The 26,785-nt window shown below is 34.2% G+C and overlaps 4 protein-coding genes across 7 annotated transcripts; 2 read left to right on the top strand and 2 right to left on the bottom strand.

Moving 5' to 3' along the window:
• Positions 1-172: 172 nt before the first annotated feature.
• Positions 173-4,481, bottom strand: LOC107430101 (uncharacterized). Its single transcript, XM_016040893.4, has 7 exons — positions 3,178-4,481; positions 2,996-3,061; positions 1,646-1,790; positions 1,343-1,561; positions 1,032-1,215; positions 714-909; positions 173-533 (listed from the first exon to the last, which is right to left on the bottom strand). The coding sequence occupies exons 1-7, from the start codon at positions 4,332-4,334 to the stop codon at positions 419-421; spliced, it is 2,082 nt and encodes a 693-aa protein (XP_015896379.1). The 5' UTR covers positions 4,335-4,481; the 3' UTR covers positions 173-418.
• A 1,142-nt stretch (positions 4,482-5,623) lies between these two features.
• On the top strand, positions 5,624-9,734 carry LOC125418197 (uncharacterized). 2 transcript variants are annotated; one of them, XM_016040897.4, is made up of 4 exons: positions 5,624-5,846; positions 5,989-6,858; positions 7,584-8,262; positions 9,151-9,734. In XM_016040897.4, exons 2-4 carry the CDS (start codon positions 5,991-5,993, stop codon positions 9,335-9,337), a joined length of 1,734 nt encoding a protein of 577 aa, XP_015896383.2. In that variant the 5' UTR covers positions 5,624-5,846; positions 5,989-5,990; the 3' UTR covers positions 9,338-9,734. The 2 variants fall into 2 exon arrangements, with proteins under 2 accessions (XP_015896383.2, XP_048320463.2); XM_048464506.2 differs by having other exon boundaries at positions 5,627-5,846; positions 5,989-6,867.
• A 2,346-nt stretch (positions 9,735-12,080) lies between these two features.
• LOC107430125 (protein SPA1-RELATED 2) lies at positions 12,081-19,451 on the top strand. 2 transcript variants are annotated; one of them, XM_048463938.2, is made up of 9 exons: positions 12,081-12,138; positions 12,473-12,530; positions 13,326-14,842; positions 15,043-15,200; positions 15,318-16,140; positions 17,521-17,667; positions 17,786-18,103; positions 18,298-18,357; positions 18,570-19,451. In XM_048463938.2, the coding sequence occupies exons 3-9, from the start codon at positions 13,367-13,369 to the stop codon at positions 18,759-18,761; spliced, it is 3,174 nt and encodes a 1,057-aa protein (XP_048319895.2). In that variant the 5' UTR covers positions 12,081-12,138; positions 12,473-12,530; positions 13,326-13,366; the 3' UTR covers positions 18,762-19,451. The 2 variants fall into 2 exon arrangements, with proteins under 2 accessions (XP_048319895.2, XP_048319894.2); XM_048463937.2 differs by lacking the exon at positions 12,081-12,138 and adding an exon at positions 12,191-12,336.
• A 589-nt stretch (positions 19,452-20,040) lies between these two features.
• On the bottom strand, positions 20,041-23,408 carry LOC107430096 (uncharacterized). Of its 2 annotated transcripts, XM_048464670.2 has the most exons (4): positions 23,075-23,408; positions 22,847-22,967; positions 20,602-22,680; positions 20,041-20,512 (listed from the first exon to the last, which is right to left on the bottom strand). In XM_048464670.2, exons 3-4 carry the CDS (start codon positions 22,586-22,588, stop codon positions 20,358-20,360), a joined length of 2,142 nt encoding a protein of 713 aa, XP_048320627.2. In that variant the 5' UTR covers positions 22,589-22,680; positions 22,847-22,967; positions 23,075-23,408; the 3' UTR covers positions 20,041-20,357. The 2 variants fall into 2 exon arrangements, with proteins under 2 accessions (XP_048320627.2, XP_015896374.3); XM_016040888.4 differs by lacking the exons at positions 22,847-22,967; positions 23,075-23,408 and having other exon boundaries at positions 20,602-22,691.
• Positions 23,409-26,785: the final 3,377 nt, after the last annotated feature.

Raw genomic sequence — 26,785 nt, 5'->3', positions numbered from 1 at the left:
AAATAAACTTCAACATTTTATCCAATAACAGCCATCAAAGGAGACAAAAGTTACATACAAAAGGATATTTAATTCTCATCACTTTCTTAATTCAATGCTTGGCAACTGATGAGTAAAGAAAAAGATTTATGGGCATCTTTTAGAAAGGGTTGTAGGTGTGTGGGATGAAAACTTGTCAAAAAACATTGTTTTCTTTATAAGATGAATAATTATTGAAAAATGTTTCTGGTTGAGGACAATGAGGCAGAGTTTCTGTGATTCATTTAGAAACTACAATCACAAAATTGCTGTTTAAGGAAAATGTTTACTAAATATTCCTGAACGTATAGAAATCCTTCAACCACTACAATTAAAATCTAAAAAAAAAAGTCTTTTAATACACTTGATTGTATTTACAAAGTACTCAAAAAACCAAAAGCTAATCCTCGTCTGTAGATACTTTCTGCTTCTTCCACTTGTATGCAGCCTCCAATATCTTCAGATTTGTAGTTTGTGTTTCCTCCGGGAACAGGTAATCAATGTATTCCTCCAACCTGCCATTCCAGATTTTGTTAGCACATGCAAAAGAATTTACAGAATGAGAAAAAAAAAAAAAAAATTGCAGCAGAATCAATTTCTTAAGAATCCAATCCGCAGTCTTAATAAAGACAGATGATCTTAAGATAAATATTTTTAACCTATTTAACAAATAAAGAGATAAATTGATCACATACCCAACAGGACCATCTTCAGCTAATATTTGCCTCCTCTTTTTCAGTTTCTTTGGCAACTTGGATTGAACTAGGCTAACATCCCCAAATTCACCAAAGTTTACCTCCATGTTCAACCATTCTTCCAGCAGCATGGCTCTTTCTTCTTTCAATTCAGGTGCTGAAGTTCTGTAATAATTGATGGCCTTTTCAAAAACTCCTGAAGCGCAGATGGATAACAATATATATAAATGTGAGAATTCGTTTTACTGTTGTGAAACTCCAAAACTATGAACTATAAGTTACTAATAGCATTAATGAAATATTATCAGGAGTACTTACTTCTTGCATGCAAAACACATTGTTTCTTTTGCTCCTCTGTCAAATCGCTTTCCTCCATAGAAGATGCCTCAAACTTTGCATAGCTTAACCAGACCTTCAGATGTTTTGTCCGGTCTAATAATCTCTCATACAATTCTCTGGTTCTTTCAAATTCACCCTCTGATATTTCAAAGTCTATATATGCCTATTATCAAAACATATCATCAATACATAAGAAATGAAAAAAAAAAAAAAAAAAAAAAAAGGGGTATATTCAGTATAACAAGTAATTACAGTCATTCTTATTTACAACAAAATATTCAATATGATACCTTCCACAATAATTCTGGCATGTCAAGAGCAGGTTGAGCAATTGCAAGCTCAAATATGCTTCTTGCACGCTCTGTCTCTGATAGAGATTTTTCCAACTCAGCATATTTGCTCCATGCATAACAGTTCTCCGGTGCCCACTCCAAATATTTCTCATATAATTTTCGACAGCGGTCTATGTTCCCAAGCTGTAATTCAATCTCTATATATTTCTTAAATATCTGAGAGTTAAACAACAAATTGTCAGCACACATTAAATTAATAAAATCAATCAATTAAACAAAGTATATCAGCTTGTACATTACCTTATCTTTAGGAGCTTTTCCAATCGCATTACCAAGTATTAGCCGTGCACCCTTGAGATTCAACTGTCGTATTTCAAACTGAGCAGCAAGAAGCCAGATTTTTGCAAATGAGAATTTCTCATGTGGAATCAGTTTGAGACACTCCCTGGAAAAATTCAGACAGAAATCTTGTAAACTTGTAAGGAATACCAAGAAGCAATCATACAAAAGTGTGAGTTAATTTCTATAAAAATGTCCATATAATAATTAAAAAGTATGCATCATCCACACACAATCACAACTTATTACAAAGACACCTGACTTGTCACAATTGCAATTTAATCCCAGAAAGGATGAATATCATATAAGGCATGACAAGAAGCGATATATACAAAGTTAATATGCCAACAAACCTACAAACATTGCAAATGAACATTGTTCACTTTGGGATCTCACGAGTGTATCATCATCACACCAATTTTCACCACATATGTAATTGCAACCAACAAACTAAGACTACAATCAAATAATATTACAATTGACATTAAAAATTAAAGCATTCATGTAACATAATAGCTAATATAAATTAAATTCTTTTGGTACAACTGTATAAGCTAATATATATTAAATTTTCACCAAACACAAGTAATGCTTTAACAAACAAAGAGAACATAAGACCATCAAATTGATATCCAATCCAAATCGACCCATATGGATGCTCATTTTCATGGAAAATGATAATAGAAGTAACAATGCATCTCTGTTCATCCAGATCAGGAAGAAGTTTGAAAATGGAAGGTCAATATACCTGAGTACATTTTAAATCCTACTACAAAAAAGAAGTAATTAAATGTAATTGGATACGGAAAATGGGGATCTACAAAACAGTTGGAGTAATCCAAAATTGAACAACTTTTGAATATTTCAAATCTACTCAAGCGGGCTTGAATAATGCTCAACTCTCAGTTGCATAGAGATGAACTTCACAACAGTAAAAGAAAAATGAGGAAGTGAAGAAAGAATTCAATGACAAAAATCCACATCTTACTTGAACCACACTCCGAATTTTACCAGGGAAACAAAAATCTAGAGGAATTACAAAACAATGAAAAAGTAGAAAATTCTTGTGAACCAAACCATATCCTCATAACATAGATTGTAATAGTCAACGATACTAAAGTTTTGCTGAAGCAGTGGCACAATGAATGGCGACCAAGCTTTTTTTCAAACGAATCAGCTAAAAATTACACAGACTGTGTTATTACAGTGATGCAACAAAAATTATACAGAATATCAACAGGCACCAGCAACCATAATCAAGGAATGTCTTAAGGCAAACAATAACCACAGTTTGACAAAATTCAAGTATACCTATACACATCTCTTGTACGTTCCATGTCTTCAGCATCAAGCTCCTCATACAACGCATAGTTAATCCTAAATACAACACATGAACAAACAAAAATATCAGTAACAATTTGGCCAACAAATAGAACCTCAATACTCCAAAGCTGCCATGCTTATCTATAAATCTCAATAGATAACCTACTTACCACAAGTAAATGTACCGCTGCCAATACCGCTTCTCCTCAGCTGGAGGAACATTCGCAATGGCTCGTTCATAAACTTCCCTAATCCTAGCTTTATTCCCCACGCTCTCTTCAAGCCGAATATAATCGAACCAAGCATCATAGTTGAAAGGGTTCTTTCTCACGTCATCCTCATACTGAAACCGTCTCTTCCCCACTATAGCATCCTCAATCCCTTCCTTATCTCCATACTGTTTCTCAAATGCCACAAATTTCCTATACAAATCCTCAGCCCTCCCTTTGGGTATATGATCAAGTGCAAACTTATATATACACCTAGCTCTCTCCGTTTCTTTGCAACGCTCCTCGAATTCAGCAAACGCAACGAACAGTTGCTCTGCTTCCTCATCATCAGCCAATATCTCCACCGCCCTCTCATACACATTCCTACACCTAGCGATTTCCCCATTCTTCATCTCGAATTTTGCATAGCGTATCCAAGCTCCGACCTTTGGGTGACACTGAACGAACCGCTCGAAAATCGCTCTGGCCCGATCAATCTCATTGTACCGGAGCTCGAATTTGATGTAGGAGAGCCACCCTTGCTGGTCCGGCATCCAACCCATCCATCTCTCAAAAATCTGCCTCGCTCCGGCGACATTGCCGAGAATCTCCTCCATGTGGATGTACTTGTACCACAGCTGGTCCACCCTCGGCAACAGAGTGACGGCACGGTCCCAGACGTTCCTGGCATGGTTTATGAACTTGTTCTTCATCTCGACCTCGGCGTACTTGAGCCAGAGCGTGTGGTTCCTGTAATCGACCTCTAAAGCTCGTTCCCAAACGGAGCGAGCGCGATTGAAGTCCTTCTGGGACTCCTCCCACTGTGCGTACTTTATCCAAACGCTGGTGTTCCATCGGACTCGCCGGATTAGGTCCTCGAATTCCTTGCGCTTGCGGAGACGGTAATCGGCGAGCTCGGTGGAGTCGGTGATTTTCTGCTTGGGAGGTCGGATTTCGGCCTCTTGACGTTCTCGGGCTTCGCGGAGGATCTGCTCGGCGGTGATTTGGATTGGGGCTGGGGTTTTGTTCTTAACCCTAGTCGGACGTGGAAGCTTGACCTCCGTGTCTTTGCGGGTCAGGTAACCCAATGTTGGGTCGGCGTCTTTGGCTGAGGCCATGGCTAGGGTTTTTTTGTTTTTCCGACTGGTCCGAGAAAATTGAAAGTGATAAAAGACAGAAAAAGAGAGGGAGAATTGGGTTTTTCGGACGATGAGAGAGGCTGAAAGATAGTTTCTTCTCCAATGAGTCCCAATTGGCTTTGGACGTAAAATAAAATAAAGAAAAGCACGTCTTAAAAAAAAAAAAAAGAAAAAAAAAGGTGAATTTATTTATTTTTTTGAAAAAATTTAATTATTTATTTATTTAATTTCCTGAGATACTAATATTAATATTTAATTTCCTAAAAATATTCAACTACTAATAAAGTTTTATTTTGGATATTTGTGAAGATGAAGTAGCTTTTTTATTTATTTATTTATTTATTTTTTATGATAAGATAAGATAAAAGAGTTAGTAAGGGCTTCTTCTTCTTCTTCTTTTTTTGACGAGCACATACCAAATAAATATGTGGTTGTATAAAAAAAATTATTCTTAATTATGCGAAAAAGAACAACCCTACAAACAAGACAAACTATGTATATGTCTCCCTAATATCAAAACTATGTATATGATATGACTTAAAAACGAAACAACCCTGTTGAAGTATGTAATTCCTATTTACTTTTAATGAGAAATCATCTCCTTTTAATTTTAAAAAATGTAAATTTATGATTTTTTTTTTTAATTTTCTTGATGTAATTTTATAGTTTTCTTTTATAAATGTAATTTTATAGTGAATGTGTTAATGAGACTCTTTTCCCAAAAAAAAAAAAAAAAAAGGTGTTAATGAAACTTTGTAAAAAGATAAAAGTAAAATTTGTTACTTTTTTCTGTAGAAAAATGTTTACTTTTTGCAATTTTAGATTAAATACATCTCAAAATAATCAAAAAGTCAAAAACACCAAAAAAACAAAAAATCAAGTGTAAATTTCAAAATAACTACTATTTTTTTTTTATGAAATTAGAAATAAATACTTTTTATCTTTGACAAAAAATAACTATTTATATTTTACATTTTGTATACGAACGCCTTTCTATTTAAGAAAATTACATTTTATCCCTTCACATTTTATTTTTACTTCAATATTTCAACATAATCTATTAGCAAAACATTGTTATCTTATTTTTCATTGTCATCATAATAATATTTTTAACCTTAATCATGAATTTGTCAAAATTTTTAATTAAAGTGTAAATTATGATTAAACTTCATTACATTGTTGTCTTATTGTTCATAATTTCCTTATATGCCAAAAATTTAAAAAAAAAAATGTTACAAATGAAAAATAGATTACGAAAATATTCTCTAACATAAAATTTCCCAAAAAAAAAAAAAAAGGTGTTTTCTGTTTTTAATTTTTTTTAATGCGGTCGAGTACCAAAGCAATCTGACTGGTAGTATTGTTTTTTATTCCCTCACGCCGATTCAGCGCCGTTGGGGCTCCAAACACGGAGAAGAAGAAAAAGAACGAAGAAGAAGAAGAGGAAGAAGAAACTCTCACTTTCCTCTCCTGTGAGACCGAAGTTCAGAGGTAAAGAAGTAGTCTTCTTAGAAAGTCTTCAAATGGGTATTATAATGCTATCCAAATTTTTCATTTTTATTTTGAGGGGAAAAAAAAAAGTCTGAAGGCTTTTTTTTTTTTTTTTTTTTTTTTTTCATTTTCGAATTTGTAGCCATGGAGGTGATGAAGGAAGTTGAGAATCCTCCTCATCTGGGCATCGATTCTGAGAAGAACAAGAGCATTCCAGAGCTCATCATGAATCTCAGAACCGCTTTTAGAACCGAGGATTTCGACATGGTCGAAGGGATTCTGGTGGCTAAAGAAGCGGAGATGAAGCTAGAAATAGAGAAGATGAAGGAAGAGATTTCTCTGTTCCAGAAAGAAAGGGATTTTCACAGTCTAGAGAAGATCAGATACGAGAAGGAGTTCAAAGCCTCGAATGAGAGAGCAGATAAAGCCAAGGAAAGCTACGAGAAGCTTCTCAAAAAGGTTAAGGTTAATAAGAGAGTTGAAGATAACCAAACCACCATTGACGAGCTGAGGAAGAAGAACGCCGAGTTGGAATCTTTGATGAATTTGGCCAAAGAGGAACGGGATTCTCATTGCATAGAGAAGGTGAAATTTGAGACCCTGTTCAATGATTTGAATGAGAGGGCGAAAGAGGCCAATGAAAGATATGAGAAGCGTATGGAACAAGTTAAAAATAGTTATAAAACCACCATTGATGAGCTGAAGGAGAAGAACAGTGAGTTGGAGTCTGAAAAAAAAGGGGCTGAAGAGGAACTCAATCGGTGGATGAGCAGGTACGAGCAACGAGTCTCCAGGTTAGAGGAAGACGTAAAGATGTTGAATAGCAGCAATGCTTTGGAGCGTTCAGGTCCTGTGGAGGTTATCGAAGGGAATGGAGACGACGACAATGGCGAAAATGGTATTGGGGAATCTGTTCGTCTTCCATCAGAGGAGGAGAATGTGGCTTCTAATTGGAATGAAAATGCCAGAGTTGAACAGAATGAGGTCTCTGCTCCTAGTCCACTAACCGAAGGTGAAGAAGGTAGTTTGGAAATTTGGTAGCTTTTTTTCTAATTTTATTTTCTTAAAAAATTGAATCCTTTTTTAAAGTTTTATGTAGTTCAAATCAGAATTGATGGGTTTTTATTTCATATGACTGACTTCTGGTGCTATGGGTAGTTAGTTTTACTAATTAAGGTTTAAAATATTCTGAAAGATTACATATATATAATATTTATATATAAATATATATATATATATATATATATATATCTGTATACATATTTTGTGGCTGTGGCTGGATGCTCATGGAATCAATGTGAGTTAGGCTTCTCTTTAGGTGAGTTGTGTGTTGGATATGCACTGAATATGATCTCCAACTTTTTGTTTCATCTTACCCCAATTCAAGAGTAAAATCTGGTCTTTAATATGTACACCATGTTTACTCCAATGCTTCAATACAAAATGATTAAGTCAGGGTGGTAATATGTTCATAAAATGAATAGGATATAACGATTACTTCCTTATCTATGACTAAAATACTCTAACAAACACATTTCATAAGGTGATTCAAAATCTTGATATGCTGGATATATTCTGTTTCCAAATATTTAAGAGCTTATGTTTATTTATTTTGCTCGAAATATGGAGTAGTTTATACACGCCTTCAAAACTTAAAGCTGCAAAATTATTTCTGTTTTCTTTGTGATTGAATCTACCTTATAGCTTTGTAATCTCAAACAATTATCTTCAATGCAGGCTCTGGAAAATTTGCACCTGGAGACCCTATTTTGATTGCCGATAGTGATGATGATTATATGCCAGTGAACAATAAAGGAAAATCTCAAAATCTTGCAGACATTGAAGATTCTAGCATGATGGGTATGGAAAGGAGAAGACTGCTCAAAAGAAAACGAGCTTCATCTATTGATTTATGTGAGAGTGAGAGCAATAAAATTCATGAAGACAATACGATTCCAAGTCATTGCTCTGAAAAAGGTATTCCTTCTGTTGCTAATGATGTTGAAGAACTGCGTAGACCATTAAGTCAAGATCAAGCGATCTTGAGAGGATCTGAAGAGAAAATAGCAACAGTACCACCATTTCCAACTATTTTAAACAGGTTTTCTGGAGGCAGGATTGATGAACTTGTAGATATTGAGGAAAGTACCAGCTCATCTGAATCTGATGATACGGATAGCACCAGTGATGCTGATGCTGACATTAATGAGCTTCTATCAAAATATCAAAAGACTGGAGAAAATAAAAGATGGGCATCTGAAGCTGATATGGTTTCAGCATTTGAGAAAGATCCCGAACTTTGTTTGAATGCTGTTTGTGCACTTTATAGACAGCATAAATCAGTAATGGAATCAGCATCACCTGGGGTTTATCCATTTTCAGATGACAGAGGATTCAAAAAGTTCGATGCACCCAGGTATGGCTAAAAAATCATTTTCTCCATGTTTGTTTGTTTTTTTTTTTTTTTTTTTTTTTTGCCTCCTTCCCTTCTCGATTTCATGGGAGGTTAAACTTTAAGTTTCATTATCATGTTTATTTATAAGCCAACATCATCTATTATAGATGAGTTTGAATTTCGGATTTACTTGTAAATATTTGTACTCCACATCTATGTATGAGCCTTGACGCTTGTATAGAACTTAGCATATAGAAGCTTGTTCTACTCTTTCCATGTTGTCTGGTATTATTTGACTGTGTTTAGTAACACATCACAATGTTATTTGGCATGATTAGCTCAATTGATTTTGGTCTATATGGTGTTTTCTTAATCATGTCTCAAGTGAGTATTAAATACATGAATGTGATTATTCTTCACTTTCCAAATTTTAAAAAAGTTTGTTTGAGGAAGAAAAAAATTTGTCATCCTCCATGGGTAATAGCCCAATGAGATTGGAATATTGTTTAATTTCCTTTCATCCTCATCATATGGAAATCTTATTAGTTATTTGACATCTCACACACTCTTGACAGTTTTCACAAAATCCCAATCTATCTTATTACACTGTTGACAATTTTCACTAAATCCCAATTTAGCTTATTGCTCACCGAGTGAGACTCAATTCTTATCTTTGCCCCTCATTTGTGGTATTTTGTATGCTTGTCATGTATTTTGACCAATGAACTAATATTATGAAATTTCCTAATTTTCTTTTTCAACACAGATGCTATTTTGAGCTATTTTTTACCCTGTAATGTCTAAGATAAAATAGCTTCTACATGAAGTTTGATTCCATTTCCATAATGCTATTTTTTATTTGCTTCTGAAAACTTCTGTAATAATAATGGCTTATATCCATTGCTCCAGGGGAATTCGTTTGGCCAGGTTTCTTATTGATGAGGATCCCCATGGGAAGTTAAGAAGATCTGTGAAGGAGTTGGAGCTTCAAAACAGGAAAGGACTTTCTGAGTGCAGAAAACTAGCAGTTGAGCACTCTAAGCAACTATTTAAGATATACCAGAATAAAGAGGATCCTTTCTTCATTCCTTCATAGATGGAGCTTACAACTTTGAGGCTGGTCAGTAATCAGTCTTCTAGATAGGTATATAATTTGGCAAATGCAAAGCAATCAAGAGAAAGTGAGATCTCTGAATTCTGCAATTCTGTGCCCTTTTTGTTGGTTTTACTGTAGAGACATATATGCATGGTCAAAATGTTGATAGGCGACCAAGTCCTTGGCTAATTATACAAGTAGTCTGAAAGCCTTTTTCTTGTTCTCTTAACGTTTACACAAGTAAAAGCTATGACTCTTTTGTGACTTTAGATCCTCTAGTACAGAAACTACTTTGTTCATAACTATGACCATGTATACCAAACGAGGCTGGCAAGACCAGTTTGCTAATCTATTCAACCTTGTTCACTATTGTCTTTAATATATATATATATATATATATATGAGTAATGCTCCAGTTTCTTTACCAAATTACTTATTGACTGATTTGGTTGATAATTTTTTATTATTTTGTTATTTTAAAAAATAATATAAGATCAATATGAATAAGTAAATCCTTAAAAGAATATATGAAATTCAATTTAAACAAATAAAATATTATTATGTCATTTGTCTGATTAGTTGATGGATATAATTGGTAAATATCCTATGCTCGTTGCATTATTGTACATACATGATACATCTCTTCTTAGCGGGCTTAGTGGGCTGATTGCAAGTGAAACAATCAAGGCTTCTCTCTCTTTGTTGGACAGAAAATTTTAAAAGACTGTAAAAGAGGTAATATTGTAACATAAACATAAAATGAGGGGGGAGTGTTTTTTGTAATTTTCATTAAAATGCAAAAGTATTCTGAAAAATGCAAAAGTATTTTTGCCAAACAGAATGGTGACACTAAAATTCTCTCTCTCTCTCTCTCTCTCTCTCTTCTAATAAAAAACAATGAAAGCTTTGCTTGCAGGGCCTTCTCCATAATTTCTCACGTCATGAAGGTGGACATGGTATACATCATGATGAAACTCGACGTGAAAGCTTTGGTGTGGTATGGGAAAGAGGACAGTAGCCCCTCTATTATCATGCTCATGCTCAGCCCCACAATTTTTATTTATTAATAATTTCCATCTTTTGTTTTTTTTTTTTGGGGGGGGGGGGGGGGGGGGGGGGGGGGGATGGCTATATATTGACTCAACACTAACCCGGACCTTGATTTAGGTTGAGATTTGTTTGGGTTGTCATTGTAAAGCAGAAAGAAATGTCCAAACATTGTTGACGGAAACAGAAAAAAACCGACGTCGTTTTAGAGACTTGGACCATGTTTATTTATATGAAAAATCACAAATCAGTGCGCAAAAGCAAAACCACTTGATGTTGTACACATGTATGTTTGTTTTAACAACATTGCCTTTGGCGGCATGAACCTTTGGCTATGGAGGTGGAGAAAAAGCGATGGGGGTGATGGGAGAACTAGTCAGTACTCAGGCTAGCCTAATTTCTGACCAATCAGGAGCTAAAATTTTTTGTGGACCCAATATAAATGATGACGTGGCGGAATGTGAACGGGTGGTTAAGCTGAAATTGAGTGAGGTCCCATGAAGGGCCACGTGATGTTACCATGATCACCTCTTTGTATTCGCGCACACTGCACCCCATGTCGGACCCACCTCCCCTACTTGCTGCTACGTGCTTCATAGGTATCCATTTCCTTCCTTTAATACCAAAATTAATTGAAAAATACCAAAAAAAATACCCAAAAAAAAGAAAATGCTTTTATACATTTTTAGCATCTCTCATTTTGCTAGCGTCGGCTTGGGAAATGCTGAAACAATATTAATATAATTCCAACCACAATTTTTAAAATTATAAATATGATAATTTAGTCATTTTTTTTTTTTTTTTGAGTTGCCACCTTACTAGTACCATTGCATATAAATTTATTAATGGAATTGCATTAATGAAGACCCAATTTTCTCTCTTCTGTTCAAATAAGCCATGGATGTATTTTTTTTTAAAAAAAAAGAGAAAAAAAAAACCTGTGTTATTTAACCTTTTTTTTCAATTTTAAGAAATATAAAATTTTGTTTAAATTTAACGAGTTAAATCCTCTAGTATAGCTAATTTTAAGTAAAATATTTTGTTTTGAATCAAATTTATTATGAATAAATATTCTTTCATTGTATAATTACTTATTGATAAAATATTTATCAAATTTATTTAATAAAAAATACAATAAATGATGTATAAATATTTAATTAATCTATCATTTAAATATTTAATTTTTTATATTTAAATTATATAAATAAATCAATTAATAATATTTTAATATATATTATTTAATAAATATTTTAGTATATATAGCAATACTGTAAAAATATTCATGTGTTTTAATTGATTCATGTTCTGATCATTTTTTAAAGTAAGATCTTTTTCATTAATACCAGATTAACAACGATAATAATTAATAATCTCTTTTCTTATACTACTTTTTTCATTTAGAATAATTGTTCTCATCTCGATTGTGTCTTGCACTATAAGTTCCTAGTCATGAAGGTGCATAATATTATATGTACAATTATACGTACAATTATTTTCAAAAATCTTTTTTTTTTTTTTTTTGTTATATCATATATGCACAAAACATATGTTCTTTTTCCTTTCCATGTACGGAGATGACGTGGCGTTTATCAGTGTTTCTGCATATACTTAAAACGGCGGGAGGACAAGCCGTTACTTTATCAAAGAGAATAAATATTAACAATAAATAAATAAATAATAAATCCTCTGGATAAAATTACTGGCTCCTCATTTTTTCGCGTTTTATAAATCTCCGGCCGTACCAAAAACAAAGGGTAATTTAATCAACTCGAATAATAGAAAAATAGGGAAAATAAAATCTGATTTTTGTTTTTTTTGTTTTTTTGGGTCTAGGTAAGAAATTCAACAAAATTCTTATTAATAAAAAGTACAAAAATAAAAGAGAGAGAGTTATCAGGAAAATTTTGAAGGAAGAGGGATTTAGAGAAAAAGATATTTGTTTTCCATTTCTGGTAAACAGCATATGTCTCTCTCTCTCTCACACTTTATTCTTCTTCTTCAGGTTTCGGTTTTTGCTCGGCTTCTAGGGTTTTTTCGCGTCACTAATTTACCCCTTTTTTTTTTTTTTTTCTTTTTCTTTTTACGTAGAATTGAACACTAAAGCGTGTACTAGTCGAGAGCTTGGTTTCGGTTGAAATTCATCAAGGTATGGGTTTAATCCAATTATAATTCAACATTTTTTTAAAATTTTATTTATTTTCGGTTTTCACTTTCTGTTTGGTTGCGGAGAAAGTGAGGGAGTGAGTAATGGCGGTGGTTTATACATTCTGATATTGTTAGAATTATGAATTCATCGAGTTGTGTGGTAAAATGTATCGCGGCTTTAGTTGAGATGGACTGCTGGGTCTGTGAACTGGGGTAGTCTGAGACTTAAAAGAATGATAATTCTGTTATTTTTTTTTCTTTTTAACCTTTTTTAAATTAGGTTTGTTGCCAACCGTATCACTGTCGTTGATCACTTTCATCAAGAACAGAGACTTGCATACTTGATTAATTTCTCTGTAGTTTAATCTTTTATTGAATTGTTTTTAGTTTCTTGCAATATTTCTTAAACTTACTCGCTCTATGTCTCGCTGTCCATTTCTTTTTTTTCTTTTTCTTTTTTTGTGTGGGTAAAGATTGGTCACAGAGGAGGGATGTCAGGCTTCTTATTGTCAATACGTGTTATTATTATGAGTTACAATCTGATTCTCTCTGGTTCACATAATTTCGAACCCTTCGTTGACGAAATCATTCTTGTTGGTATCTTTTCTGATTGACATGTTAAGACAAGGCATTTGTTAAATCGCTTAATCTTGTATTGCATGTTATTTCTTTCAACTTACTGATTTTCTGATTTTGGCAGTGCTATTTCCTAAGCTTTTCTGCCATAATTCTATGTCGTTTACGTGCTTTACATGGTTTCTACTGTACTAATCTGTCTACTGTGCAACTGCTGCAGTCAGTGATTAGACTTGAGTGAATGAAGTTGGTTTAAACAGCATGGATGATGAAGTGGGTGAGGAGGTGACCCCATTTAACACAGCTGAGGGTGGGCACATTCAAACCAAAGACGGTGAGTATTTTCTGAAATCTGAAAGCTGCAACATGTTGGAACCCCATGAAATGCTCATACCAGGTGAGGGCAACTATTCCCAGAACCCGCATCAGCAATTTGCAGAAATATTAGATGGTAAGAATATAAATAGGTTTAAAAGCATTGTAAATGCTGTAGAAAACCCATATAGTGGCTCCCACTTAACGGGTGATGCTGGTGAAACTGTGGAAGAGTTAACTGTAAGAAATTGTGATGGTTCAAATTTAGCCATAGTCGGTACATCAACAAATCTAGGAAGAATACAGCCTAGGCAGAGTCAGTGGCAACATCTATACCAGTTAGCAAGTGGGTCAGGAAGTGGGAGTTCACATGGTGATACCGCATACAGGGACAATGGTCAACCTATGTTAACAGGCATGGAGGATAGGGGTTACTCATCATTTCCCGATGCTTTGGCTCAAAAACCCGATGGTCAAAATGAATCTGCTGAAGAATTGACCAAAGCTGAACATAGAGGAGTTTTGAGTAGCACCCATGGTGGTATCAGGACAAAGATTCTATCCAAGTCAGGGTTTTCTGAATTTTTTGTTAAAAGCACACTGAAGGGCAAGGGTATCATATGTAAAGGCCCACAAGGGCCACAACATGATGGCCACCTTCTTGAGTCCGGAGACCAGAGGAGTACGAAGATTGGTTCTGGTACTGTGGTAGCTTCTGCTACATCACAAAGTCTAGATGCCAAAGTTGTTACTCCACCTTCCTATGGAGTGAAAGCTGCAATCAGGATTGGTGGTTCTGATTGTGATGGAGTCACTTTGAGGGAATGGCTAAAAATTGGCCACGCTAAAGTGAATAAGTTTGAGCGCCTGTGCATTTTTAAACAGATTGTAGATCTGGTGGATTATTCTTACTGTCAAGGAATTGCCTTGTATGACTTGCGTCCTTCTTATTTGAAGTTGTTGCCTTCAAATCAGGTAAAGTATCTTGGAAGACTTGGATCAACTGTCCAAAAGGAGATGCTACAGTGCATAATGGATCAAGATGTTTCTCAATTAGAGAATAATCTGATTAGGAAAAGGCCAGTGGAACAGGGTTTTTTTCCATCAGTTAGTTCATGTGCAAAGAAGCAAAAGTTTCTCCAAAGCAAAAGACTTTTTAGGCAGTGGCCTCAGTTTCCAACAAGTTATGGCTTTAAACTTGAAAATGCAAATTCAATTAACGAATTTGATGAAGGTCACCTGAGTGCAACACAGAGGGCTGAGAGTAAGTTTGGCTGCCTTCTTGGGTCTAATACAAGAGAGCAGATGACTTCTTTAAGCGAGCAGTTGGAAGAAAAGTGGTATGCTAGTCCTGATGAACTCAGTGAGGGGAGCTGCACAATTTTATCAAATATCTACTCTCTTGGTGTTCTTCTTTTTGAGGTATGAAAATTGTGTTTGTGTTTGTGAACTTACACTGATGTACATACTTGCTCACATTTGCCCTCCACTCTCACTCATACTAATCAGATTTGTTTTTGCAGCAATCATGTTATTTAATTGCTAGTATTGGGGTTTAATCAAGGAATTTACTAAAAATCTAATGTATGAATTGTTTTTTTCTTTTCCCCCTCATCTTTCAGTTACTTGCGCGTTTTGAATCTGATAGCACACATGCAACAGCTATGTTGGATTTGCGTCAGAGGATTCTTCCTCCAGATTTTCTATCAGAAAATTCTAAGGAAGCTGGGTTTTGTCTTTGGCTACTTCATCCTGAACCATCATCACGGCCAACAACAAGGTAGTCCTTAATTCTTTCTATGGTTAATCTTGGTATCTGAAAAATGCTAATTGATTTCAGATATGGGCATTCTGGACCTTGATACTGTATGAGTTTATAATTGGTTCTGTATGACAGGGAAATCCTTCAATCTGAAGTAGTCAATGGATTGCAGGAGGTTTGTGCTGAAGAATTGTCATCATCTGTTGATCAGGATGACATTGAATCAGAATTGTTATTGCATTTCCTTGTGACATTAAAAGAACAAAAGCAGAAGGATGCCTCAAAGTTAGTGGAAGACATGAGATGCTTAGAAGCAGATATTGAAGAAGTTGAGGGAAGGCATTGTTCAAAAAAACCATTGGCTCATTCGAGCTTGCATGATGACTCCCTTCACGTTGAAAAGCAAAATATGTTCTTCCATAAAGAGCCTTCAAGCTCAAAATATGTTTTTAATACAAATGAGTCGAAGTTAAGAAATAATAATTGCCAGCTTGAAAGTGCTTACTTCTCCATGAGATCCAAAATTCAGCTCCCTGATACTGATGCTACAACACGGTTAGATAAAGAATTATTAAGAAACCGGGAGAATTGGCATTCAACACTAAAGGATGAAGAGAAGCAGACTTCCACAGATCGCTTGGGAGCCTTCTTTGATGGTCTGTGCAAGTATGCTCGTTATACTAAGTTTGAAGTACGTGGAGTACTAAGAAATGGGGAATTTAATAGTTCTTCGAATGTAATATGCTCCTTGAGTTTCGATAGGGATGAAGACTACTTCGCAGCTGCTGGAGTCTCAAAGAAAATAAAGATATTTGAGTTTAGTGCTCTCTTCAATGATTCTGTTGATATTCATTACCCAGTGATTGAGATGTCGAACAAATCAAAGCTCAGCTGTGTTAGCTGGAACAACTATATCAAAAACTATCTTGCATCAACTGATTACGATGGTGCAGTCAAGGTGTGTATATCTTGTGCATTAGTAGTCTATTTATTTTTAAGGTTCTTAGAAATGGAATACTTGGTATCCTAATCAGCCTCTATATTGTGATAATTGGATATGTTCATCTCTCTGATAATTGTGACATAGATACAGGCGATTGTGAATTATGACTAATTAGACTGTGGGTCACCCCTTTTCCCCAAATTCCCTGTATTACTTTCCAGTAGATTAAATGAACTGGTATTGGTTCTTAGTACAAAGGATTAGCAAACTTTTTATACATTTATGTTATGATCCATAACTTTCAAACAGTGCAAATATCATTTTCCTTAATGTTGTTATTTAAATTTTATATGTGTGGCTATGTAAATTAAACTAACAGAATCCCGTCATTAGTTGCTTTTCATGACTAGTTTCCTTTATAAGTCCTTTTGTAACTTGCTCCATGACTCTTGGATGTGGCATGTTGGAATTTTAATGTAGGAAATATTGGAAAGCATTATCTTTTATGATTGCTTAGAGCTGGAATTATAGAGAGTATGATTTGTGGCTTGTTGTGGTAGAGGAAAACATATGGTTTTAGTCGATAAACTGGCTCTCAGAGGAATAGATTCCTCAGGCAAAATGGACCAAACTCGTAGCTGTTGCTAAACTTTTTACTGGCAGGATTGGAGGTGAGGATTTTGATGGTCTTTATAATTGGTTAATTTGAGGGCTAGTGGTAGTGCCAACTTGGTATTTTAGGTTTAAATTTATAATGGAAGTCTGACTGGGTACTACAGTGAGGGGAAAAAAAAAAAAAATTTAATTCAAGTGAACACTATCCATGTTCTGATGTTGAAGTCTTAAAAGAGAGAAGATAAATACTGGCCTGCTATGTTCTTGATTATGTGATTGACCAACTATCCTAATAAAATTTTACTTTCCATTTAGTACAAAGGAGCAAATATATACTTTAGGAATCTTTCTTTAGGCTTTTAGCTTTGGCACATATTTTCATGATTGGCTGGAGAAATTTGAATTGTTTTACCTTGAAATTCTTTGTTCCAATTTTAGTGTTCAAAGTGGTTTTAAAGGTTCCTTCACTTTTTTTTAATTCATTTAGTCAGGCTGTGCTTGTAAGTTCATTCTTGCATTTCTGTTAAATGATGGTGACTGGAAAAAGAGATTTTTGCATGTTGGATCTTTGCGTCATTTTCTTATTCTTCATCCCCCCCCCCCCCCCCCCCCTCTCTGTCTCTCTCTCTCTCTCTGGCTTTTTATTAGTTTAAAGTTTGGAATTCTCTTTTGATAAATATTATGTTTTCTTGATATTCTTCCGTACCATGATTGGTTCTGTCTTTATCTTGTAGTGATTTTACTTTCATTCTTCATGACATAATTTGCTTGGCATTCCAGTTATGGGATGCAAGTACAGGTCAACCTTTTTCTCAATACAATGAGCATGAAAAGAGAGCTTGGTCTGTCGACTTTTCGGTAGTGTGTCCCACAAAATTAGCTAGTGGAAGTGATGATTGTTCAGTGAAATTGTGGAGCATTAATGAGGCATGCTTCTCTCTCTCTCTCTCTCTCTCTCTCTCTCTGTGTTGAAGCACACATAATGAAGAATTACATCGACTTCTAAATTTTTTATTTATGACGTAGTTCCTTTTTCTTTGTGCAGAAGAACTCTTTAAGCACAATCAGGAACATTGCAAATGTATGCTGCGTTCAGTTCTCTGCTCACTCCACTCATTTACTGGCTTTTGGATCTGCAGATTATAGAACCTATTGCTATGATCTTCGATATGCTAAAACACCATGGTGTACATTGGCTGGCCATGATAAAGCTGTAAGTTATGTGAAATTCTTGGACTCTGAGACCCTTGTTTCTGCATCCACTGACAACACATTAAAGCTATGGGATCTCAACAAAAGCACTCATAGTGGTCTTTCCACCAATGCTTGCAGCCTGACCCTTAGTGGACATACCAATGAAAAGGTTCCCCTCTTGAAACGTATATATGTTGTTTATCCTATGATCATTTTTTTTCCCCATCCCTTTCTTCTTCTTCTTCATCATTTTTTTTTTTTTTTAAATTAAAATTTTTCTAGATTTGACACGTACTTTGCAATCATAAGTATCTCACCATTCTTTTTGGTGGTTGGTTCTTCTTTGGATGTTTGCTTCCTCAGAACTTTGTGGGTTTATCTGTTGCTGATGGTTATGTAGCCTGTGGTTCGGAAACTAATGAGGTACATGTTCCTTTTCTTGTTATTCACTTGTTTATAGATTAGATCAAGAACAAAATATTCTTAATTGAATATTAAGCGACTTTGTTACATCGAATAGGTAGATAGACAATCAGCTTAAAGGAAGTTTCCTGCATTATTTATAGTGTTTACCATTTTCTTTGTCAAAGTATAACCCTTTTCTGACATGTTAAGCTTTTCTCTCTCTTTCCCAGGTTTATGCTTATTATAGATCTTTACCTATGCCAATTACTTCTCACAAGTTTGGATCTATCGATTCATTTTCTGGAAAGGAGACTGATGATGATAATGGACAATTCGTTTCTAGTGTCTGCTGGAGAGGGAAATCAGACATGCTTGTCGCTGCCAATTCAAGTGGGTGTATAAAAGTCTTACAGATGGTTTAAGGAAAAGGTACTTATTGAACTTCAATTTAGGAGTCATAGTCCTCTTCATGCTCTCTGTTAACGTGCCGTACAGCCCATCCTTAAGCTGAATTTGTTTCGCATGGTGAAACTGAGAGTGAGTTGGAATGAATGAACTGTCTGTGAATATATAAGATCTTGGATTTGAGCCATCCATGTGAGATAGGCTGTAGTCATCTGCAAATTGGGCATAACTTCTGCACCAAGATACTGAGAAGTGCCAGATAAATCTCTTAATCAGAAGATTGTGATACGAGAGCACATACCCATTGGATTCAAAACCAGGGTTTCACGTTGCCATTAATAGAGTATGCTCGAGGACTGTTGGCGTTTTGTCAAATGGACATAATCAAGATTGTGAAATCAGTTCAAGCAAGTTATAGCTGAAAATAGAATTCTGGGAAGCAAGAACAGCAGTTTCATGCATCAAGTGATCGAAGCTCAGAGATTTACAGTACTAGTTTAACTGATACAGATTAGTTTTGCCATCCGTTTTAGTTTCCAATGGACTGGCATTTGTAACCAAGCTGCTTATTCTTAGGAGTTAAAGCATTTTTAACAATTTCACAAGAAATTTCCTTGTAACTAATTTCTGATGTCTAAATACAACGCAGCCAATGTAAATTCTTTGAGGTTTGATTAATATGATAAATCTGTTTTGTTAAGGTAGAATGGCTTTTGCTTGATTATCTACCGTGCAATATTCTCAATTCCATTTTGGTGGTTCATTCAGTCCAAACTTCACGTAAAGGCTAAGAGGAATGTATAAACCAATGCTTCCATAGATTCGACCGTGTTTACATACAATTATAGCTTCCATACCTGTTTATTTGGGATCGCCTCCCAGCTAAAGAAAGAGCAAGAGTCAAAGAAAAGGTAGCGATTCAAATCAAGATTTATCTGTACTTGTCTTCTTGTAGTTGGATATCCAAGTTTTTGGAATGCTCCAAATTCTACTTGAGCATACAAAAATGACAAAATAAGTTTAAAATTGTGTTAAAGAGGATTTGGTGTTTAAACCTTGCTGCTCATTCTTTCGAGATATTATCCTTAGAAATTTCTTTATGATGGTTTGTCCTTCTACGCGATGGATATGAGCTGTCTAGAAGTAGCTACGAAATCTTGATTTATATATCCAATAGAAGAAATAAAGAACCATAACAATTACTTGAACCTCAAAACTTGCACTAAAAAGAAAAAAAGAATCAGCGAATTTACACTAGAAACAATTAGGAGATGGAGGGAAAACGAAGAATTGTAATAAGAGAGAAAACAGATCACATTCATTCCAAGCATTAAACAAGGAAAAAGAAAATTCTGCTATCTATACGCGAACCTAACTTCATATGATACAAGAAACTTCTATGAATTGCATGGTATGCAGCTAAGGTGGGAAATTCACTGTTTACAACCTCTTAAACCAAACCTACAACTTTGCTTCAAGTTTTACAAAAACAAAATCAGATATCAAAGATATGTAGAATTATAGTGAACGAATACCCTCCCATAACCTATACAAATTCTAGTGGAAAGCCTGCAACTGTTTTCAACATGAAAGGAGAAGAAGATAAAGCTATTCTAGTGTAACTCTGAATCCGAGACATGACCTCTCGTTCTTCTGTTTTGTCTCAAAGGGGTTGTCACCAATGGCGAATGTGTATCTCGATTTATCTTCGAACTTCGACCGCATGGGTTCAGTGGTGAAGGTCTTGGAGCCCTTATTCTTGGTGTTCCTGAGCAAACAGCATCAACATATTTCAGTATATAACTTTCAAAATATTTTTACATAGAAATGAATATTGCACAGGCGTTGGAAACTGACCTGTGCCTTTCTTAACATTTACTTCAGGAGATTTTTTCTTAGTAGGAATCTTCTTCACATACTTCACTGGAGTCTCTGAACAAATTGACCTCACATCAGAAAAAACTGACCTCGTGTCACTTGGAGGTACTATAGGATCTTCCACAACGGATACATTCTCATCCTTGCAAACTGAGGCTGAATCCTCCTTACAAAGTGAAGCTGCATCCTTGCAAATATACCCTGCATCGCTAGCCGCTTCACAATTGTTGTCCTTGATGTCAGAGCAAGTCTTCTCCTTCTCCAAAAGTCTATAAGAAAACATCTGGTACGGAATTTGTGAAACTGAATTCATACTAGAACGCCCTCCTTCTACAGAAATCTTCTTCAGAAACCCTGCCTCTATGTCACAGTAATCTAAAGGAGGAGATTGCAGTTGAGGCAGACCTTGGTCTGGATTCATTGCTAGGAATTTCTTGATGTACCTTAAAATCCTACAGATTGATGAGAAACTCAAGCGATGAGAAGGGTCGGTTTGCCAGCATCGTTTGGTCAAGTTCACAAGGTATTTTGGTGAAGGGAATGGGAAGAGAGGCCGCTCCCCTGCTCTTATATTTCTACTCATCTTGTCTCCTTGAAGGTGTCCGTCTTCAAAAGGAACTTTCCCAGTCAAGAGCTCGAAGCATAGCATACCAAAGCTGTAAACATCTGCTTTCTCTGTGTACTTTAAACTAGAGGTACTTCCTAGCTGTTCTTGCTCAGCTAGGACTTCAGGAGCATGCCAAATGAAAGGGTGTACTGAATTTTGTGCTGAAGAGTTTCGAGAACTAGAACTATCGGTTATGGATGATAAACCAAAACCTGAGATTTTTGCTTGGAAATAACCTTCTGAAGAGTTCCTCATCTTCAGTAAGATGTTACAAGGGTTCAACTCTCCATGGTAGATCTTTTGAGAATGGAGATACTCCATACCTCTTGCAATCTGAAGCATGAGATCAACCACAACCGGAAGTGGCAACAAAACCCGCCTTCTTGGACCACAATTCTCTTTCATGTAGGTGGACATATCCTTGTTCATCAACTCCATAACAAGAAAGCACTCCTTTTTATCTTCATCACAAAACCCACAAAGATATTGCAGTATGTTGGGGTGGGAAAGTGAAAGGAGGGTAGAAATCTCAGAGGTAAGAGTTTCAACCTCTCCATAGAAGTGCCTTAAGACAAAGCTTTCCCCTAACCACTGAATCTCCTTGTACTGGCCTCCACCTTCTAATCGCCGCCGAACTTGGTAATCCTTTCCACCAAGTAAAATTGAACTTGGGAAGAGTTTTCCCCTACTAGAGTCTGGTCCATTTAGTTTAATAAGCAGCATATCTACAAGCCTAAGCTCATTCTTTGTCAAAGAATTGGATCCCAAACTTCTCTTCTCCTTCAATGCCTCAATAAGCCTCCATCTATCTTCTCTCCATGCACCTTCAAACCTATTGCAAACCTCCTTATGGACCAAATACTGCTTCCCAAATCTCCACTCAAAAAGCACTGGATCATTCCAAATCTTATCATACTTCTTCACCAGCATGACCCTTCTCTTTTCCATCTCAACCTGATCAAGTCCAGAAATCTCCCCGGCGGTTTCGATTGCCTCGATGACAGCCGGGAAGTGGGATAGCAGGTTGTGAATGTGAAACTCGATAGAGTCTTTGTTCTGGTGCAAGCTGATTGCTTTGCCCCACCAGTCTCTGGAATCCATGCACTGTCTGATATATAGCTCAACTTCTTTAAACACCCTGTGGAGATCTCTCAAAGGCTGCTCAAGAGCTTTCCATTTGGAATTCTTCTCCTCAAGTTTCAGATTCTGTTTGATCTCCCCTGCTATTGAGTCAAAGGCCATGCTGAATATATCAAGCAGCAAACGGCACTGACTTTGATTAATCTGAATATCATCTTGCAACACCATTAGAGCCTTCAGGCTTCCCAAAACCTCTCCGATATGCCGGAATTGTTCCATTCCGGTCCAGAGAGTAGTAAAACTTTACCTTTCTAATTCTCAAAAGTTTTGAAATGCAATCAAAATCTTCAAGATTGGTATTCCAAAGTCAACTATAAGAAAAAAAAAATGATAAAAACAAAAAAATCAAAAACAAATTAGCACTTAACCAAATCAGAAACATCAAAAAGCGAAACCATATCAAACAGATTTCGTACAGCAAATAAATCGAATATTATGAAACGATAAAAGTTGAGTTTGATCATAAACCATACATACCGGTTAAGGTTCTCGTACTCTCTCTCTTAGCAGTTAACGATAAAGCACCAAAAGCAACCACCTTTTTTCCAATCGAATTCCTCCAAACCCAGATTGGAAATTCAGAGGAATTCAATACGATCTAACAAAAAAACAACAGAAAATTGCTAAATGGGTACTCAAAAACCAAAACAGATAACCAACTGGGGCAACAAATCATAGGAAAGAAAAATAAAAGCAATAACTTACAGGTTTGTAACACAAAGTCTGTTAATCTAACACCTGGGAAAATGAAAAATAAAATAAAAACACGAAGTAATATTATCTAAATCAGTTACTGGGGTTGGCCAAGGAAATGGAAAACGGTCTGAAAAACCCAAAAAAGAGCAAAGAGAAACGATAATTCCAATGTGGATTTTTTTGTTTTTTTGGTCAGATTCTGTAACGAATATTTTTTTTCTGTTTTGGTGCACAAACTGAAAGAAAGAATTATGAGAGAGACCAATAAGAAGGAACAGTTACTTTTTTGTATTGTTTGAAGAAAAGGGAAGGCATGGCCATTGAACAAGTCCGCTGTCTTTGGAAGCTTTATATTTATATTTTGTTCCCGCGAGTTTCGTCTTTAATTCTCAATAAACCGTTACTTTTTTTATTTTCTTTTATTACTATTTATTATTATTTTATGTTATTTTTCTCCCACTTATTAACTTACTTCTTAAATACGCCGTCGTTGGGTTGTTGTCTAAGGTTGTTAAAGTTTATTTTCCTACTTTTTTTGGTCATTTTTCAAGTCTAACCACTTTTCTTTTTAGGTGAAGTCAAATGAGTTGTGCCTAGTCTAGTCTAACAATTTATAGTGGGTGTCAAAAACAAAGAAAAAGCAATTTATAGGGGTATGGCCAATCATGGAAACCGAGACACAAAAACACAATGTTGTATAAATTTATTGCATACTAGATTGTTTTTATGTAAAAGGCAATTTTATTTATTTATTTTTTTTTTGTGATCATTTCTTATTTGGGTTTATATCTAGAATCATTGAACATCATTGGGTTTCTCTTTTTAATTTATGTAAAGGCAAGGGGTTTTGTGATCATTTCCTATTTGGGTTTTATATTTAAATCACAAATTTGTATTTAAAAAAGAAGAAGAAGGAAAATCACAAATTAACTATATATTAGTCTACAAGTTCATTGTAACTAGCTATTTTAGAAAATATCAAATACTAAGTTATTTAGTTTGAAACATAAAATATATAACTTTTTTATAGTAGTTAAAAATAAACAATAAAATATGGCTAAACAAACACAAATATAAATTGTTGCAAATTAAATAACTAAAATCAATCAATAAAGCTTTACTTGTAATAAAATAAAAGTATAAATAAACCTTTAATTAATGTCCTCCAATTTGAATTTGTAGGATGTACTCGATTTAAAGCTTCACATTTTTATATTAAAAAAAACAGTTTATTTTTTTATTTTTTTTAATATTAAAATAGTTATTAAAAAGAGAGCGTTCCATAAGGCAGCATCACAGGGGATGGCATTGGCGGCACGTTTTAAGTGCTAAAAGACGGCGAAATGTGAAGAGCGTGACGTCCACGACGTTTCAAATGCTTCACTATTTAATAACAGGAAAAAAAACAAAAAACAAAAACAAAAAAACAAAAAACGACGAAAGAATCGTAGGAGTGGCTTTCGTGCAATGTATGGACCAATGGTTGTTTGCCACGTAGGATAATTGCATGGTTCTCATTGGATTGGGTCAATGCGTTCTGTGAGTTGCACAAACTTTCGTGTTTGGTGACATTCACAACCTTATCCCCACGTTGAAAAAGCCCCAACCGAATCCAAACAAACATTAGTTTGATGATCTCTCCAAGGGTCTTCAAATGTTTTCATAAAGAGAGAAAGATATTTATTAATTTAATCGTTGAATTAATAATTTGCCATTATATTCTGGGGCCCATTGAATAACAGTCCAAATATCCTTTTCTACTAAATTACCCAAATTTTAAAAACAAATTCTATCCTTTTCTGCTATTGTAGTCAAAATAAATGAGTTTTACGTTTTATTTCAAACAAAAATAAAAATAAAAATAAAAAAAAATAGAGAGAGAAGTACGTTGCACTTAAATATTTAATTTACGCTTCGTTTTCCTATATTTATTTATTTATTTTGAAATAGTTTTCCCATATTTATTTAGAAGCAATATCAATCAACAATTGGAAGTAATTGTTGATATAGAACAATCCAATAATCATTAATTTGGGCTCTAATTGACGAGGTGGTCCCATAATCATTAACTTGGGCTCTAAGTGGTTCGAGTTGCTGGGTAGGGTGGGACTGGGGGAAAAAAAAAAAAAAAAACCTTGGGGTCGAATTCTCCATTTTTAATATATATATATTTAAAAAAAATTGTAAAGTAAATAAGTATCTTTATCATAATTCGGTTGATTTTTAATTTTTATTTTTTGAAACATTTTTTTTCTTTATAAATGTATGTAATTTGCTTGTATCAAATTTATATTAATGGTAGTTAAAATTTATTAAGCATTTAAATTAATTATAAAGTTTAAAAAAAATAAAAAGATAAATAAAATTTGAAATTGTGTTAGTTTTTGATTTTTTTTATTGCTTTAATTTCATAATTATTTAAGATATCTAATATTATAACTATAATTAATTAATTTTTAAAATAAAAAAATTATAAACAATTAAATAAAAAATAAAAAACCCACCACATTTGGACCTTTGTTTTTTGTGTTTTCTTTGTACTATTTCTCTCCCCCTTTTTCTTTTTAGGGGTCTAGTTTAGAACTTAATGTTATGATTGTCATCCTATAAAAACGATAGATTTTAACCCTTGAGGACACGGTAAGCTAATGAGTTCTTTTGTTTTTTTTTTTTTTTTTGATAGTTTTTCTTTATTCTATTTTATATTCTACCCCAAAAAATGACTGTTATGTTACATTTTTTTTATAATATTATATATATATATCAAATTTGATAATCAATTATAAAATATTTTTTAATAATATTTAAATAGATATTGTCGTCTTGAGAAGGTAAATCACTTAAAAAAGATATTAAATCATAGATATTAAAATTTGATACAAAAATTTGATCATCTAAATTTATTCTTTATTATTATTTTTATTATTTTTATTTTTTTACTTTTCCTTTCTTTTGAGAAACACTGGAGAAACCATTTATATTACTTTTATTATTTTCTTTATCGTCTCTGATCTATTTTGAGAAGGGCATAGAGGGTTGAGATGTTAGCCCAATTAGAAGCCCAATCCATATAAAACTCAGATATAAGGCCTATGTTTCTCAAAGAAGGCCTGGGCTGAAAAAAACTTTTCAACCCGAGTCGATGCATCGGTTCTTCAAGACCCAATCCATGAAATAATAATTTTTTTAAATGAAAATAAAATAATAATTTACTAATACAATTATTATATAACCATTATTATCATTATTTTCATTTTTGTTAAAATTTACACTAATAATATATTTCTTTTGGGAATATCACTAACTTTTTTTTTTTTTAATATTAAAGAAAAAAAGATGGTCTATCCAAATGCAAAGAAACATGAATATAAAACGTTATAGGTTTTTAATAAAAATGTGTTCTAAAAGCATAATTTAGGTGATGAACATCGTCGTGTTTATAATAAAAAATGTTGATATTCAACAGTACAAATATTTAAAATACAATAATGTAATATTTATCACAAATTACCTTCTCGGATGGCACTATAGCAGTATACATGTATGTATGCCTTTTCTTAACAGGGTTTTAACGAATTATATTTTTGTACCCTAAATCCATTAGGAATTTTATTTAATTTTTAAATCCATATTATTTTGCAAGGTGTAAAAAACTGTTTAACTATATTCTCATTTCTTGGCTTAGAAAAAAAAAAAAAAAAAGAAAAGAAAAGAAAAGAA

Source organism: Ziziphus jujuba, chromosome 6, assembly GCF_031755915.1.
Source record: "Ziziphus jujuba cultivar Dongzao chromosome 6, ASM3175591v1".
Lineage (NCBI taxonomy): Eukaryota > Viridiplantae > Streptophyta > Magnoliopsida > Rosales > Rhamnaceae > Ziziphus > Ziziphus jujuba.
The sequence above is the reverse complement of the archived record's forward strand: the minus strand, read 5'-3'. Positions and strand labels throughout refer to the sequence as shown.

Bases quoted from the DNA above. Each gene is read 5' to 3' on its own strand.
- LOC107430101 (XM_016040893.4), bottom strand. From the start codon at position 4,334: ATGGCCTCAGCCAAAGACGCCGACCCAACATTGGGTTACCTGACCCGC. The intron at 1,791-2,995 runs GTATACTTGAAT...GAATTTTTCCAG, and splicing joins CGTACAAGAGATGTGTATAG to GGAGTGTCTCAAACTGATTC. The intron at 910-1,031 runs GTAAGTACTCCT...TCTGCGCTTCAG, and splicing joins ATGTGTTTTGCATGCAAGAA to GAGTTTTTGAAAAGGCCATC.
- LOC125418197 (XM_048464506.2), top strand. From the start codon at position 5,991: ATGGAGGTGATGAAGGAAGTTGAGAATCCTCCTCATCTGGGCATCGAT. The intron at 6,868-7,583 runs GTAGTTTGGAAA...TCTTCAATGCAG, and splicing joins ACTAACCGAAGGTGAAGAAG to GCTCTGGAAAATTTGCACCT. The intron at 8,263-9,150 runs GTATGGCTAAAA...CCATTGCTCCAG, and splicing joins AAAAAGTTCGATGCACCCAG to GGGAATTCGTTTGGCCAGGT.
- LOC107430125 (XM_048463938.2), top strand. From the start codon at position 13,367: ATGGATGATGAAGTGGGTGAGGAGGTGACCCCATTTAACACAGCTGAG. The intron at 15,201-15,317 runs GTAGTCCTTAAT...TCTGTATGACAG, and splicing joins TCATCACGGCCAACAACAAG to GGAAATCCTTCAATCTGAAG. The intron at 18,104-18,297 runs GTTCCCCTCTTG...TTGCTTCCTCAG, and splicing joins GTGGACATACCAATGAAAAG to AACTTTGTGGGTTTATCTGT.
- LOC107430096 (XM_048464670.2), bottom strand. From the start codon at position 22,588: ATGGAACAATTCCGGCATATCGGAGAGGTTTTGGGAAGCCTGAAGGCT. The intron at 20,513-20,601 runs GTCAGTTTCCAA...CTGTTTGCTCAG, and splicing joins AAATGTTAAGAAAGGCACAG to GAACACCAAGAATAAGGGCT.